Source organism: Nansenia antarctica (genome assembly GCF_963989245.1).
Source record: "Nansenia antarctica genome assembly, chromosome: 2".
NCBI classification, from domain to species: domain Eukaryota; kingdom Metazoa; phylum Chordata; class Actinopteri; order Argentiniformes; family Microstomatidae; genus Nansenia; species Nansenia antarctica.
The window spans coordinates 10707392-10721526 of NC_137675.1; the positions used below are offsets into that span (position 1 = coordinate 10707392).

At 40.2% G+C, this 14135-nt stretch overlaps 1 protein-coding gene across 1 annotated transcript; it reads left to right on the top strand.

Moving 5' to 3' along the window:
* The first annotated feature begins 4358 nt into the window (after nucleotides 1-4358).
* On the top strand, nucleotides 4359-13895 carry gtpbp4 (GTP binding protein 4). Its single transcript, XM_080524455.1, has 17 exons — nucleotides 4359-4452; nucleotides 4803-4973; nucleotides 5081-5184; nucleotides 5298-5434; nucleotides 5596-5696; nucleotides 6840-6932; nucleotides 8410-8601; nucleotides 8980-9045; nucleotides 9204-9293; nucleotides 9532-9642; nucleotides 10521-10598; nucleotides 10783-10834; nucleotides 10942-11042; nucleotides 11667-11864; nucleotides 12138-12203; nucleotides 12313-12459; nucleotides 12980-13895. The coding sequence occupies exons 1-17, from the start codon at nucleotides 4405-4407 to the stop codon at nucleotides 13130-13132; spliced, it is 1908 nt and encodes a 635-aa protein (XP_080380581.1). The 5' UTR covers nucleotides 4359-4404; the 3' UTR covers nucleotides 13133-13895.
* Nucleotides 13896-14135: the final 240 nt, after the last annotated feature.

Sequence of the window (14135 nt, forward strand, 5' to 3'; positions counted from 1 at the left end):
AAAAACAACATACACAAATACATAATCATATGTATCAATATACATAATATATATTATGTAATAATCAATGTCATAGTATTGTCTCAGCATTTTATATAACTCCCTAGATAGATCATTTTCGAGATGGAATTGAAAATCTTATATTCCTAAAAGAACACCAGTGATATATATATATATACACATTATTAAATATTTTTTCTATATTTTTGTCAAACGGAATCAAATAAATACAGTAGAGATATCAATCCAAAATATAGGCTTTTATTGCAACCAACCCAAAAAATGTTTGTGCATACATAATAACAATAATAACAATAACAATTTAGGCCAATAACAATAACATAATAATAACAATAACAATAATAATAATAACAATAACACAATTAGGCCAATAACAATAATAATAACAACAATATAGGCCAAAGTGCTATCAAAATAAATGTGGAAAAATGAAAAAATCAAAAAGATCTAGCCCATACGGACGCTACGGCTGACAGCCCTCCAGTACGAAGCCAGATCTCTGAGGCCCTGCATATACTGTCCTTTCAGCCTCAGTAGACGGGCCTCAAGCAGCACAGAGACACACTAAATATCAGAGTGCAACATTGTCCCCTGAAACATACAAGTATATTATATCAATTTGTTTCTATGCAGTATCAATAGCATCTAATTTAGATTTTTTATTTTAGTTGTTTATCTAAAGAAAATAATATTTTAAAATAATGAATTATCTAAAATAATAAATTAAAAACAATCTAAATGATATGCTATTATCAATAGCATACCCCTTTTATAATTAGCATACTGAATTTCATTCTCAGATTTGATATAAAGACTATCAGAGTTGGGTCATTTGTGGAGACAACCCCAACCCAACTCAACCCAACCCTACTTGGTGAAGACAGGAACCACAGGCCACCGGTGAAAATCACAGGCATATGGGCTACCATGTCAGGTAAAATAGTCTTACTGAAAGACCTTGTATAAAAAATATTGATGGGAATCTATAGCCTACCTTAATACTTGATGTCTTTTATTTTCAGAGAATCCACAGCTCCTGTTTGAAGGGACCGTGTTCCTGCCACTCCACAGAGAAGATCCCCTGACAGGCTGTGAAGAGTACAAGGAGGGAGCAAAGCTTCTCTTCCCACCCTCAGCCATCACTGACACCCTCCTGTTCCTACATCATAAATGTTTTTGGGAACCACGCCAACTTGTTGGGATAGGTATGAATTCAACTGCCACCAATGGGCAATACTGTGAAATTGTTGATAAAAGAGTAGTCCACAACATCAGGAACACATGCTACCTGAAGAATACGTTTCTCCACTCTCATATGGAGTAACTCTCCCATGTCACACTGTGATGGTGGTCATTGTAGTCTGTCTGGGATGGAGGATGTCAGTGTAGTCTCTTTCAGAAGGACAGTTTAGTCTCTCTGTGGTGGAGGGGAATCTTGGGGGAGTTGTTACACAACACATTCTTGTTTATTTATTTGTATTTTAAATAATTAGAGTTAGTAGATTTGTGACAGCCCCCCAGTGTGTCTGAATTGGAGTCCTAGTATACTGTACTTCCAAATGGTTTAGCATGGGGGGTCAGGTTCAGTACTAGATTTGGGCCGAGGTCCAATAGTGTCCTACCTACAAAAGGTTTTGTACATATAATCATTTTGTTCATATAATAATGTTGTACACATAATCATTTTGTTCCTATTTATAATAGTTCCGGCAATTTCCTGTAAATGTCTTTATCAATTAGTAATCCACAGTATGATTATGTATTTGTGTATGTTGTTTTTTAAATAATAAAATGCTGAGACAATACTATGACATTCATTGTGTTCTTCATATTTCCAAGACATCTCAAGACATCTTAAGACATCTTCATATTTCCAAGACATCTCAAGCCATCTTAAGACATCTTCATATTTCCAAGACATCTTAAGACCCATGTCTATAGACACGTCCTTAGACGTGTCTCAAGACGTCTTGACAAATGTGTCTTAAGATGTCTCGAGACAAGGTGATGGCTGGGTATGAAGCAGCTGTAGACTAGGACATCACAACAGATGTAGACTAGGACATCACAACAGCTGTAGACTAGGACATCACAACAGCTGTAGACTAGGACATCACAACAGATGTAGACTAGGACATCACAACAGATGTAGACTAGGACATCACAACAGCTGTAGACTAGGACATCACAACAGATGGAGACTAGGACATCACAACAAGCAGCTGTAGACTAGGACATCACAACAGATGTAGACTAGGACATCACAACAAACAGCTGTAGACTAGGACATCACAACAGATGTAGACTAGGACATCACAACAGATGTAGACTAGGACATCACAACAGATGTAGACTAGGACATCACAACAGATGTAGACTAGGACATCACAACAGATGTAGACTAGGACATCACAACAGATGTAGACTAGGACATCACAACAGATGTAGACTAGGACATCACAACAGATGTAGACTAGGAGATCACAAGCAGCTGTAGACTAGGACATCACAACAGATGGAGACTAGGACATCACAACAGATGTAGACTAGGACATCACAACAGATGTAGACTAGGACATCACAACAGATGTAGACTAGGACATCACAACAAACAGATGTAGACTAGGACATCACAACAAGCAGCTGTAGACTAGGACATCACAACAGATGTAGACTAGGACATCACAACAGATGTAGACTAGGACATCACAACAGATGTAGACTAGGACATCACAACAGATGTAGACTAGGACATCACAACAGATGTAGACTAGGACATCACAACAAGCAGCTGTAGACTAGGACATCACAACAGATGTAGACTAGGAGATCACAACAGATGTAGACTAGGACATCACAACAGATGTAGACTAGGACATCACAACAGATGTAGACTAGGACATCACAACAGATGGAGACTAGGAGATCACAACAGATGTAGACTAGGACATCACAACAGATGGAGACTAGGACATCACAACAGATGTAGACTAGGACATCACAACAGATGGAGACTAGGACATCACAACAGATGTAGACTAGGACATCACAACAGATGTAGACTAGGACATCACAACAGATGTAGACTAGGACATCACAACAGATGGAGACTAGGACATCACAACAGCTGTAGACTAGGACATCACAACATATGTAGACTAGGACATCACAACAGATGTAGACTAGGACATCACAACAAACAGATGTAGACTAGGACATCACAACAGATGTAGACTAGGACATCACAACAGATGTAGACTAGGACATCACAACAGATGTAGACTAGGACATCACAACAGATGTAGACTAGGACATCACAACAGATGTAGACTAGGACATCACAACAGATGTAGACTAGGACATCACAACAGATGTAGACTAGGACATCACAACAGATGTAGACTAGGACATCACAACAGATGTAGACTAGGACATCACAACAGATGGAGACTAGGAGATCACAACAAGCAGCTGTAGACTAGGACATCACAACAGATGCAAATCAACCTTGGCTCAGCCCCCTGAAGTTGTAGGAGGCTGACAAAAAAGTCAATACACTGCAGTACACTGTATTTAAAATTAGAACCAGAAGGCAACAGACTGTCTGTATTCTCTGCTTTTGGATTTAGTCTGCATAGCACACAGATGCCATCTGTGCAAACTGCCAAATGCTAGGTTTATGATATGTGACAACGTTTTCAGAGACACAATTACAATACTTAAAAAAAGAAAAGAAAAAAGAATGACCATGGTTAATTAAGTCATCATTTTTAACTGTATCTACTGGGTCTCCACCCATTTATGACTCCAAGGACATTTCTAAAGTGAAACCTTGTTTTATAAGGATACGTTTTTATGGTGATGATTTACAAGCTATCATCAATGTTTACAAGCGTATCCTTTCCTTGCATCCAAGATAGCGGCTAAACACAGACGCAGTACCTGCAATCTCACACGCCATATCGGGAAGAGCAGCGCTTGAATACAGTTGCAGTAATAACACTTGTATCTATATCTTTTTATTCATTGTCTCATTATGTTGTTAAATGTTTAGCTATTTATTTTCTCTATATATGTATATATTCTTGCCATTTCTATTTACATATATAAACACATCTATATACATATATAAACATATCCTTATTTTTCTGTATTTTTAAATGTTATATGTAAAGCACTTTGAATTGCCCCTGTTGTATGAAATGTGAATACACTTGTATAAAGATGACGTTATCTTATTTGGACATTGGAGGGCAGTGTAGTCAAAAGCGCCTAGATCTCTCGCCACGTTGTGGCGCTCTTGATTCAAGACAACAGCTTCACTTCCGTAACAACGACCGTTCCTTTCCCCGTGCCGTCAGCGGACCATCGTGTTCAGCGAAAATGGCTCTTTACAATTTTAAGAAGATTATGGTGGTTCCCACCTCAAAGGTAAGGTCACAATCTTACCAAATGTGTTTATTACTATATCCGTCATGTATTTAGCTGTGAACGGTCTGTCTATGTGTTGGAAACTCGTCGTGGGGCGAGTTGGAAGGCTTGCTTTCTGAGAGGGATCGGACACGTGTTGTGCTTGATGGGACAGGAGCCACATCACATGTTATGCAATGGAAGTCCCTGAAAATAACATTTGGTCACGAAATAATAATAGTAATAATAAAAACATGTTCTTTGATGCGAGTTGATTGTTTAAGAATGCACTTGACACGTTGATGTTTGTTTACACTCTGTATCGCAATGTCAATTCCATGTGTTTTTTCTCTCCATATTTACCCTTTCAGGATTTCATCGACATCACTTTATCGAAAACTCAAAGGAAGACACCGACCGTAGTACACAGACATTACCAAATCCACCGCATCAGGCATTTCTATATGCGCAAAGTGAAATTCACCCAGCAGAACTACCATGACAGACTCTCCCAGATCCTGACTGATTTCCCCAAATTGGACGTGAGTATGACTCTTAATCAGAAAATCAGTTGGTCACATTTCACCGGCTTGGTTACACTTGGATAACGTCTGTGAAATGTATAATGTGTTGTTGTTATTTTCCGCAGGACATCCATCCGTTCTATGCTGATTTGATGAACGTTCTGTATGACAAAGACCATTACAAACTGGCTTTGGGACAAATTAACATCGCGAAGAATTTGATTGACAAGTAAGATGAAATTTAAAATAAATAAATAATTGTATTTGTTTACACCTTGACAAAGTATATCCGGTTCAGTTCAAATGGAGCTGTGCATCTGAACCATGTGTGTTGTGTTGCAGTGTTGCCAAAGACTATGTACGTCTTATGAAGTATGGAGATTCTCTATACCGTTGTAAACAACTGAAGCGGGCAGCCCTGGGTCGTATGTGCACCATTGTAAAACGACAAAAGCAGAGCTTGGACTACCTGGAACAAGGTAAGGTTTTAGTAGTCATTTTACTTTCTTCAATGAAGCTTATAGTCTAGTCATGTGTGAACTGCATCCAATATGTCAGTAGATAATTCCAAACAAATAGGCAACAACTTTGCATTATTGTTGTTTTTGTTTACATCCTTTGTTTACTCTTGTTCTGACAGTGCGCCAGCATCTTTCCCGTTTACCAACGATTGATCCCAACACTCGTACTCTCCTCCTTTGTGGCTATCCTAACGTGGGCAAGTCAAGTTTCATCAACAAGGTAAACAAACAGCCCAATTAAACTGAAAGGAAGTCAGTGCGTCCTGATTATGTCATTGTAGCGCAGGTGATTTGGAATCAGACTTATGTGACGAGGTAGCCCTGCCTGAGACATGTAAACTCAGTGTTGTTCTCGAACCTTGAGGATGTTCTCTTGGCCTAACGATAGACGCTTGGGTCTTCCACGTGGGAGACCTGGGTTCAAACCCCATCTGTCCAATAATGGGTTTCTGTAATATATATGTGTGGTGGCCTGGGAAAACCCGTCGGATGTCGCTGGCGTTTGTTTGTGGCAAAGAGCAAATATAGACGGAAATCGCGATTTTGATATTATGTGGTATTCTAGTACTTTGAACCCCATACTACATTATGGTGAATAAACATTTTAAGAAAACAAAAGAGAAAGTACTTATTTTGATGTTTTTGTGGTGGGTAGTTTGCTAGCGAAACAACGTCATGTTGAACGTGTCTCATTCTCAGTTAAGCAACGCACGCACACATGAGCGAAAAGGAGAGACGATACTTCCACCTGTGTTATTGCCAGTTTACTGATGCTCACAATAAGCATAAAGTAATAAAATCTTAACTAGAAGACACACAAATGGATCTGTCCCTCGCATACCGACGAGGCGAGCAGACTAACACCGCATCACAAGCAGACAAACGAGACCGGCCGATCTGCATAGGCTCCTCCCCCGACCCGGAGGAGAAAGGGGAGGATTTCTCCCCTTTCACTTTTTTTGACATGATACATTAAAATGCTCATAACTTTTTAAAATAAAGGGCTATCTCAGTCATTCAACCAGTTATGAATAGCTGAGAACTTCTAATTTATGGAAATATAAAAAAATGAAAATGTCAAAATGCCACCATGTGAAGGGTTTTCCCAGGCCACCACACATATAATATATACAGCGGTTGTTTAACTGGTTAATGCAACACCATTGGATAGATAATTGGCAGTGCGTCTTGCTAAACATGCTTCTCTTTTTACATTTCAGTAGTCAGTTCATCCTGATCAACTGATTTGTGTGTCTGATAGACACCTTGTTTGTTTTAATGCTCCAATAACATTTTAGCATCATTAGGCTTCATGTATTTCTAGATCAATAATATGTTACTAAAGTACAGCTGTCTTCCTCAGGTCACAAGAGCAGATGTGGATGTCCAGCCCTATGCTTTCACCACTAAGTCCCTGTTTGTGGGTCACATGGATTACAAGTACCTTCGCTGGCAGGTAAAATGGCACACACACATCTGTCACTGGAACTGTTGGCACCAGAACAACAGAACAAGATTGTGTCTGTTCATTACAGGGACACCCATACAAAGCTTTAGTTTCTGTCCAGCAGTAGTAGTAACATATGGGTAGGACTCACACCTGAAATGTTTTACTTACATCTATTCTTTTCATTGCTGCTATATACAGGTGCATCTCCAAAAATAATTATATTGGGGAAAAGTTCATTCTTTTCCGTAATTTAATTCCAAATGTGAAACTTTCATATATTCTAGATTCCTTACACATAACGTGAAATATTTCAAGCCTTTTTTGTTTTAATGTTGATGAAAATATATATTGTGGAAAAATAATTTAAAGGTTAAGCTTTCATATTCTAAATTCATTACAGTGAAATATTTCAAGCCTTTTTTGTTTGAATGTTGATGATTACAGCTTACAGCTCATGAAAAAAAAAAATCCAGTATCTAAAAATATTAAAATAAGACCAATCAAAAAATTATAATTTATAATACAGAAATGTTGACCGTCTGAAAAGTATGTTCATTGATGCACTCAATACTTGGTCGGGGCTCCTTTTGCACGAATAACTGCATCAATGCGGCGTGGCATGGAGACAATTAGATTTTTTTATTTTCATGAGCTGTAAGCTGTAATCATCAACATTCAAACAAAAAAGGCTTGAAATATTTCACTGTAATGAATTTACAATATATGAAAGCTTAACCTTTATAATTAAATTATGGAAATAATTCTTCCACAATATATATATTTTTTGAGATGTACCTGCATATTCATACTATTTATCTTTATATATTTCACCCAAGCCTACACTTATTGCTTGAATGTATGCATTGTTATGTTATTTTATTCCTATGTGTAATGTAGGATGCTCCGATCTGGATTTTTGGGGCCGATACCGATCACCGATTTTTTTCCTCAAGATCAACCGATACCGATTGTTTTTTAAAATACATAACTGTAGGCCTACTGACTGGATAGCCTACATATGTTTTGCTTTTTAGACAAAAGTTTTGAACCATTAGGCACCAAGCAAACGCAGCCCCATTTTTATGGCATAGTAAAGGTCTGGCCTATCACCCAGTTAGGGCCTGAAGCCCAAGTCAGTCGATATGGCTGTATAAAAGACATCATAAACGTGGCCTTCATGGTTTACATACTGTTACGTCCTCCTATGTTTTCTGTTCAGTTAACTGTCTTCCCCAGGAAAAAAAAAAAAAAAACGGTTTTTGCGATCGGCCATTTTTGAAATCGGCCGATAAATCGGAGCATCCCTAGTGTAATGTGTATTCCTTATGTGTATCCTTGTCCTTATTTCACTGCTGTGTTGAGAAGTAGCTCAAATTAATTTTACTATAATTTAAATGTAGTACAACTGTATCCTGTCCATATGATAAATACACTTTGATTTGATTATCTTCTAAGTTAACCCCCCCCATGCCTGTCTTATCAGGTGGTCGACACCCCAGGGATCCTGGACCACCCATTGGAGGAGAGGAACACCATCGAGATGCAGGCCATCACAGCCCTGGCTCACCTGCGCTCCGCTGTTCTCTACATGATGGACGCCTCGGAGCAGTGTGGACACACCCTGGAGGAGCAGCTGGAGCTCTTCAACAACATCAGGCCTCTCTTCGCCAACAAGGTCAGAGGCCGTGGGTTAAGGATTTATGGTGCACTTCCAGGGCTCTTCGGAAAAGTCGTAGTTTCCCACCGAGATGTTGCGTCCACGCTCCCTATTGGGGCGTGGGAAACTCAAACATCTGAAAGAAACATGAGTTGCCGACCCGGGAAATGTGCAGGTCTCCTTTTTTTCCGAAGAGCCTTTGAATGCAGCATTACCCCCAAAGAACTGTTCATTACCGTTGGGGTGTTTATCTTATAGTTCATTCACTAGGTCTGTCTGGGAACCCACCCCTTTAAGATCAACAGTTTAGTCTGTTTTTCTAGGCTTGTAACTGTAAGTAAGTTGTTTCAAAAACAGTATGTATGGTGAAGTCATCTTCAAGTTGTTTCTCTCCAGCCTCTACTTGTTGTGGCCAACAAGTGTGACATTAAGAAGATCGCCGAACTCCCAGAGGAAAACCAGGTTAGTTGTTTTGTTCATTTGTAACAAGTTCAGAGCGTAACTTGTATTATTAGTTATTTATATCTCCCCTTATGTAGTTGGCAAGAGCGTTGTTTACATGCTCTCCCAAGATGTGACTTGCTCATGACAACATTTGTTTTTTGCTTTTGCTCTCTCAGAAAATCTTCAGCGACCTTGAAGCAGATGGGATCCCTGTGATTGAAACCAGCACTTTGACCGAGGAAGGAGTGATGATAGTAAAAACACAGGTGAGCAGTCACATGTCAGATTACCTGCTTGCATGACCTTTAGTTGTTCATATGTAAAAATGGCCTTAAAGTCTTGTTTTTATCAGATTCTCATTCTTACTCTATGGAAGAGACAAATCCCCAATAACGGTCTGTCTCCCTTGTTGTTGTTGTTGTTGTTGTTGTTGTTGTTGTTGTTGTTGTTGTTGTGGTGGTGTCATTGTTGTTTATCTCTTACTGTTGTTTTCCTGACTTTCAGGCTTGTGACAAACTGTTGTCCCATCGTGTCGATAGCAAGATGAAGGGCAAGAAGGTTCACGATGTCCTCAACAGATTACATCTGGCCGTGCCCGCTAAGAGAGACGAGAAGGTAAACCATCTTCTATAGAGGTTCATGTCTTCTATAGAGGTTCATGTCTTCTATAGGGGTTCATGTCTTCTATAGGGGTTCATGTCTTCTATAGGGGTTCATGTCTTCTATAGGGGTTCATGTCTTCTATAGGGGTTCATGTCTTCTATAGGGGTTCATGTCTTCTATAGGGGTTCATGTCTTCTATAGGGGTTCATGTCTTCTATAGGGGTTCATGTCTTCTATAGGGGTTTGTGTCTTCTATAGAGGTTTGTGTCTTCTATAATAATTAATGTCTTTCCAGAGTTCTATTTGTGCACAACTAATACACAGTTTGCATTCTTTGACCAGTATGATTCCGTCCAAGTGCTGACATTTCTGATGGGGTAATAGCAGGGTTGGGGCCAATTCCATTTCAATTCAGGGAGTTAACATCAATTCCAATACTCCCTTTTCCTCATTGAAAAACAAGAGGAAATTTGGAATTGGATTTAACCCTGACTACAGTATGAAAGTCAGGGTTCTCCCTAAAGAATGTAATAGAGGTGCCACCGTAAACGGATTGAACTGTATTTATGATAGGACCCCAATTGAAATAAGCCAGTGGCTTTCTTGGGTTTTTATCCTTTTAGTTTGACCTTGTATGTAATATGTACTTTCATGTACCTACTTCTGCAAACATTCTAATAAAGTTTTCAATCAATCAATCAATAGTTATTCTATCTTCGATAGCCAATAACGTCGTTGTTGAAAGTGTTATCATGTTACTCAGGTAATTCAGCGCTTCAGCTGTATTTTTGGTGGCATTTGTGATGACGCAATCCAGCAGAACCTGAAAGTGAACAGTTGAAATGGGTCTTCTGCTGTGTATGCTCACTAGACTGTTTTGTCATGATTAGGTAAGACCACCCTTCATCCCAGAGGGCGCTTTGGCTCGCAGGAAAGCCATGGATATGGACGCTCCTAAACGCAAAACGGTAAGCTTGGTATCATTATCAGTAGTTTAGGAAGTGTTGATTTCACTGGACAATGTTAGAATATGGCTTTAAAAAGCCTGATTTAGTGGACCTTAGTGGATGTGTGCTATGTTTGTAGGCTAAAAAAACATGGGAAAATGTTGTATTCTTTCATTCAAATCAGATTATTGAAATAATGTTTCAGGAAAGAGATCTGGAGATGGAGATGGGAGACGAATATGTCCTGGATCTGCAGAGTACGTATATGCACTGTATTCTGACAGGACGTAAAACAACAACATTGTTTTAGGAGAAGTGAATTGACACGTCTCTCTATCACGCCTGACATCTCTGTTTTCTCCAGAATATTGGGATCTGATGAACCAGGATGAGAAACACGACATCATCCCCGAGATCTGGGAAGGTCACAACATAGCGGACTACATCGACCCTGAGATCATGAAGGTGAGTGGGATGGGACCCCGATCGTCTCTGGTAGCATGGTTACGGATGCCAAGAATGAAAAGATCAGATCTGAGATGAACCAATGAAATAGTCCCAGAAGTGAAGTCATGTGGCACTCTATGAACACTCAAGCAAGTGCTGAAGTATTTTGAATGGTTTGAGGTCAGGAAAGGGCAGGCACAGACAGTCAGAGAAACAGACGGACAGAAAGATAGAGAGATAAAGAGAGACAGACCGAGGATACAAATATTCATATTTTATGTTGAGCAGCAGCACTTGTAACTGACTTGTAACCGGAGGTCTGTGAAGAGAAATCATGCACCACGCTGAAAGCCTGATGTATAACACAACCACAGTGTCTGAGACCTGTCCACACACAAATACATCATCATCTAGCCACGGAGTTAATGTGATTGTTACAAAGATACAAAGGGCAGGCACAGACAGAAAGATAGAGAGAGAGACACACCTTGGACGAGGATACAAATATTCAGACAAACCATAAATGATAACTAAAATATGCAGCTAAATAGGACATAGGCACAAACACATTTCACAAAGAAAAAAAAAGGCTCCCCCGCCATATCACCAACTACTAACACCCCTCTCTCCCTGCACCCACAGAACCTGATAGAGCTGGAGAAGGAGGAGGAGCTGAAGGAGAAGGCCGGGGAGTACGACTCGGATGAAGAGAGCGAGGACGAGGAGATGCAGGAGATCCGCGTGCTCGCCAAACAGATCAGAGAGAAGAAGAAGCTGAAGATCATCGCCTCCAAGGACAAGGACGTCCACGGTCCCAGAATGCCAAGATCTACCAAAAAGGTGAACAATTAATAACATTGTGTGTATATGTCGCTTAACTTTAAAGATGAATCTTTTCATAACTTGTAACTTGCAGCAGCACTTGTAACTGACTTGTAACCGGAGGTCTGTGAAGAGAAATCATGCACCACGCTGAACGCCTGATGTATAACACAACCACAATATCTGAGACCTGCCCACACACAAAAACATCATCATCTAGCCACTAAGTTAATGTGAGTGTTACTTATATATATATCAACTGTGTTTCTCATCAATGTGATCACATTGCAGGTGGAAAGAGCAACTCTGGAGAGGGAGATGGGAGAGCTTGGTTTGGACATGTCAGACAAAGATGGCGTAAGTACTTGCTGTTGTTGATAGCGTAGATAGTATGCATGTGAAATACACCCATCTTTGTACGCTCTCCAGATGTTACATCGCCACGTTCCTGCTCATCTACTTTCAGACTCACTACGCCGAGAACGCCCGCAGATCCAGGAGCGTTACCGCCAAGAAACGCAAACGCGAGCCCTCCGCTCTGCCCTTGTCTCGAACCCGCAGTCAGAGTGCCTCTCGCCCCCCACGTGACAAATCTGGTGTTCGCGATGAAACGGTATGTTGTTTACATTTTGTCTTGTCATGTCACAGGGTTTGTCTTTTGATTTTTAAAATATTTTCGTATTTTATGTTGAGCACTTGTAACTGACTTGTAACCGGAGGTCTGTGAAGAGAAATCTTCCACGCTGAAAGCCTGATGTATAACACAACCACAGTGTCTGAGACCTGCCCACACACAAAAACATCATAATAATTTTAATAATAATTTTGCCATTTAGCAGACGCTTTTATCCAAAGCGACTTACAATTACGAATTACAGGGACATTCCCCCTGGAGTAACTGAGGGCTAAGTGCCTTACCCAAGGGCACACTAGTAGTGGTGTGGCTTCAGGCGGGATTTGAACTCACAACCTTCCGATCACAAGTCCAACTCACTATCCACTAGACCACCACTACCCCAGCCACAGAGCTAATATGATTGTTACAAAGATGTGGATAACCAAGTATATAAAAAATGTAAATCGTCCTGCTTTTTGCTGAGGATTCAAGTATTTACCCTATCTTTCTTTTGCAGATGGCCAAGAAGGCTAAGAAGATGATGAAGGTCTCCCAGAGAGTCATCAACCGCGACGGCAAGAAGGGAGAGGCAGACAGGCATGTGTACGACCTCAAGCCCAAACATCTGTTCTCAGGGAAGAGGAAACAAGGAACCAACGATCACAGATAAACGTGGCGACATCGTGCTGGAAGGAGCGGAAGGCACTGGTGCGGTTGACGACCACCTTCAGAGTCTAACCCAGCGCTGTGTGAACTGTATACCATCTCACAGAATTTCAACGGAACATTATAAATGTTGTCCTTTTTCTGAATTATTCATAATGTTCTGGTATTATTATGTGATATGGAGTGGGGACATGCTGCAGCTCAAACAGTGGTTTGTGGAAAGAGATATACTCACCCAGCTCTTTCACAAAGTACTAGTGGGGGTGGAAATCGGAGGACGGGCTCATTGCAATGCATGGAATGGAATTTGGAATGTTATCAAAGACGTGCTCCTTGTAATGCATGGAATGGAATAGTACCAAACATGTGTTTGTTATCATTCCTGATTCCGGTCCATGATCCATCACATGAGCCCATCATCTGATTTCTACCTCCACCGGTCTCCCCTGTCTGTTATCGACACCTATGGGTAGGTTTCTGTCTCTTAAAGCCTGAGGCTACTTGCCACCGGGCATGTTGCTAAATAAACCTGGTGAAGTCTGAGGAGACGGCACAAAAGTCATTAAAGTAAAATGTATCTGAATATTTTTCAATTTGCCACATCATTGGAACATCTTGCGTTGTCGCTCCCATTTGGACAAGTTAATGAACATGATGAACGTATAAAGTGTATTGCTTGCTGTGGTTACCATAGAGATGATGTCGATCGAATCCTGTTTTCTTCTACATTGTAAACACCTCAAGTGGGGGACTTAATAAATGGATAACTAGAATGGTCTGTGTGTCAGTGCCTTATTGAGTGTCAGAATATTCAATGTCACAATATTTATCCAGTGCTGTCAGGTTCGTTTTTTTAAAATAATAAGCTTTCAGTGCATAAATATCCTTGACGTCGATTAAAGAATATCCAACTTTCAGAGCACAAAGGGTGCGTTCGTAAATTCGCTCTGAGAGCGCCGGAGCCCACACTGGGTTCAACGGCATAAAGGGACCAAGTAATTTGATTG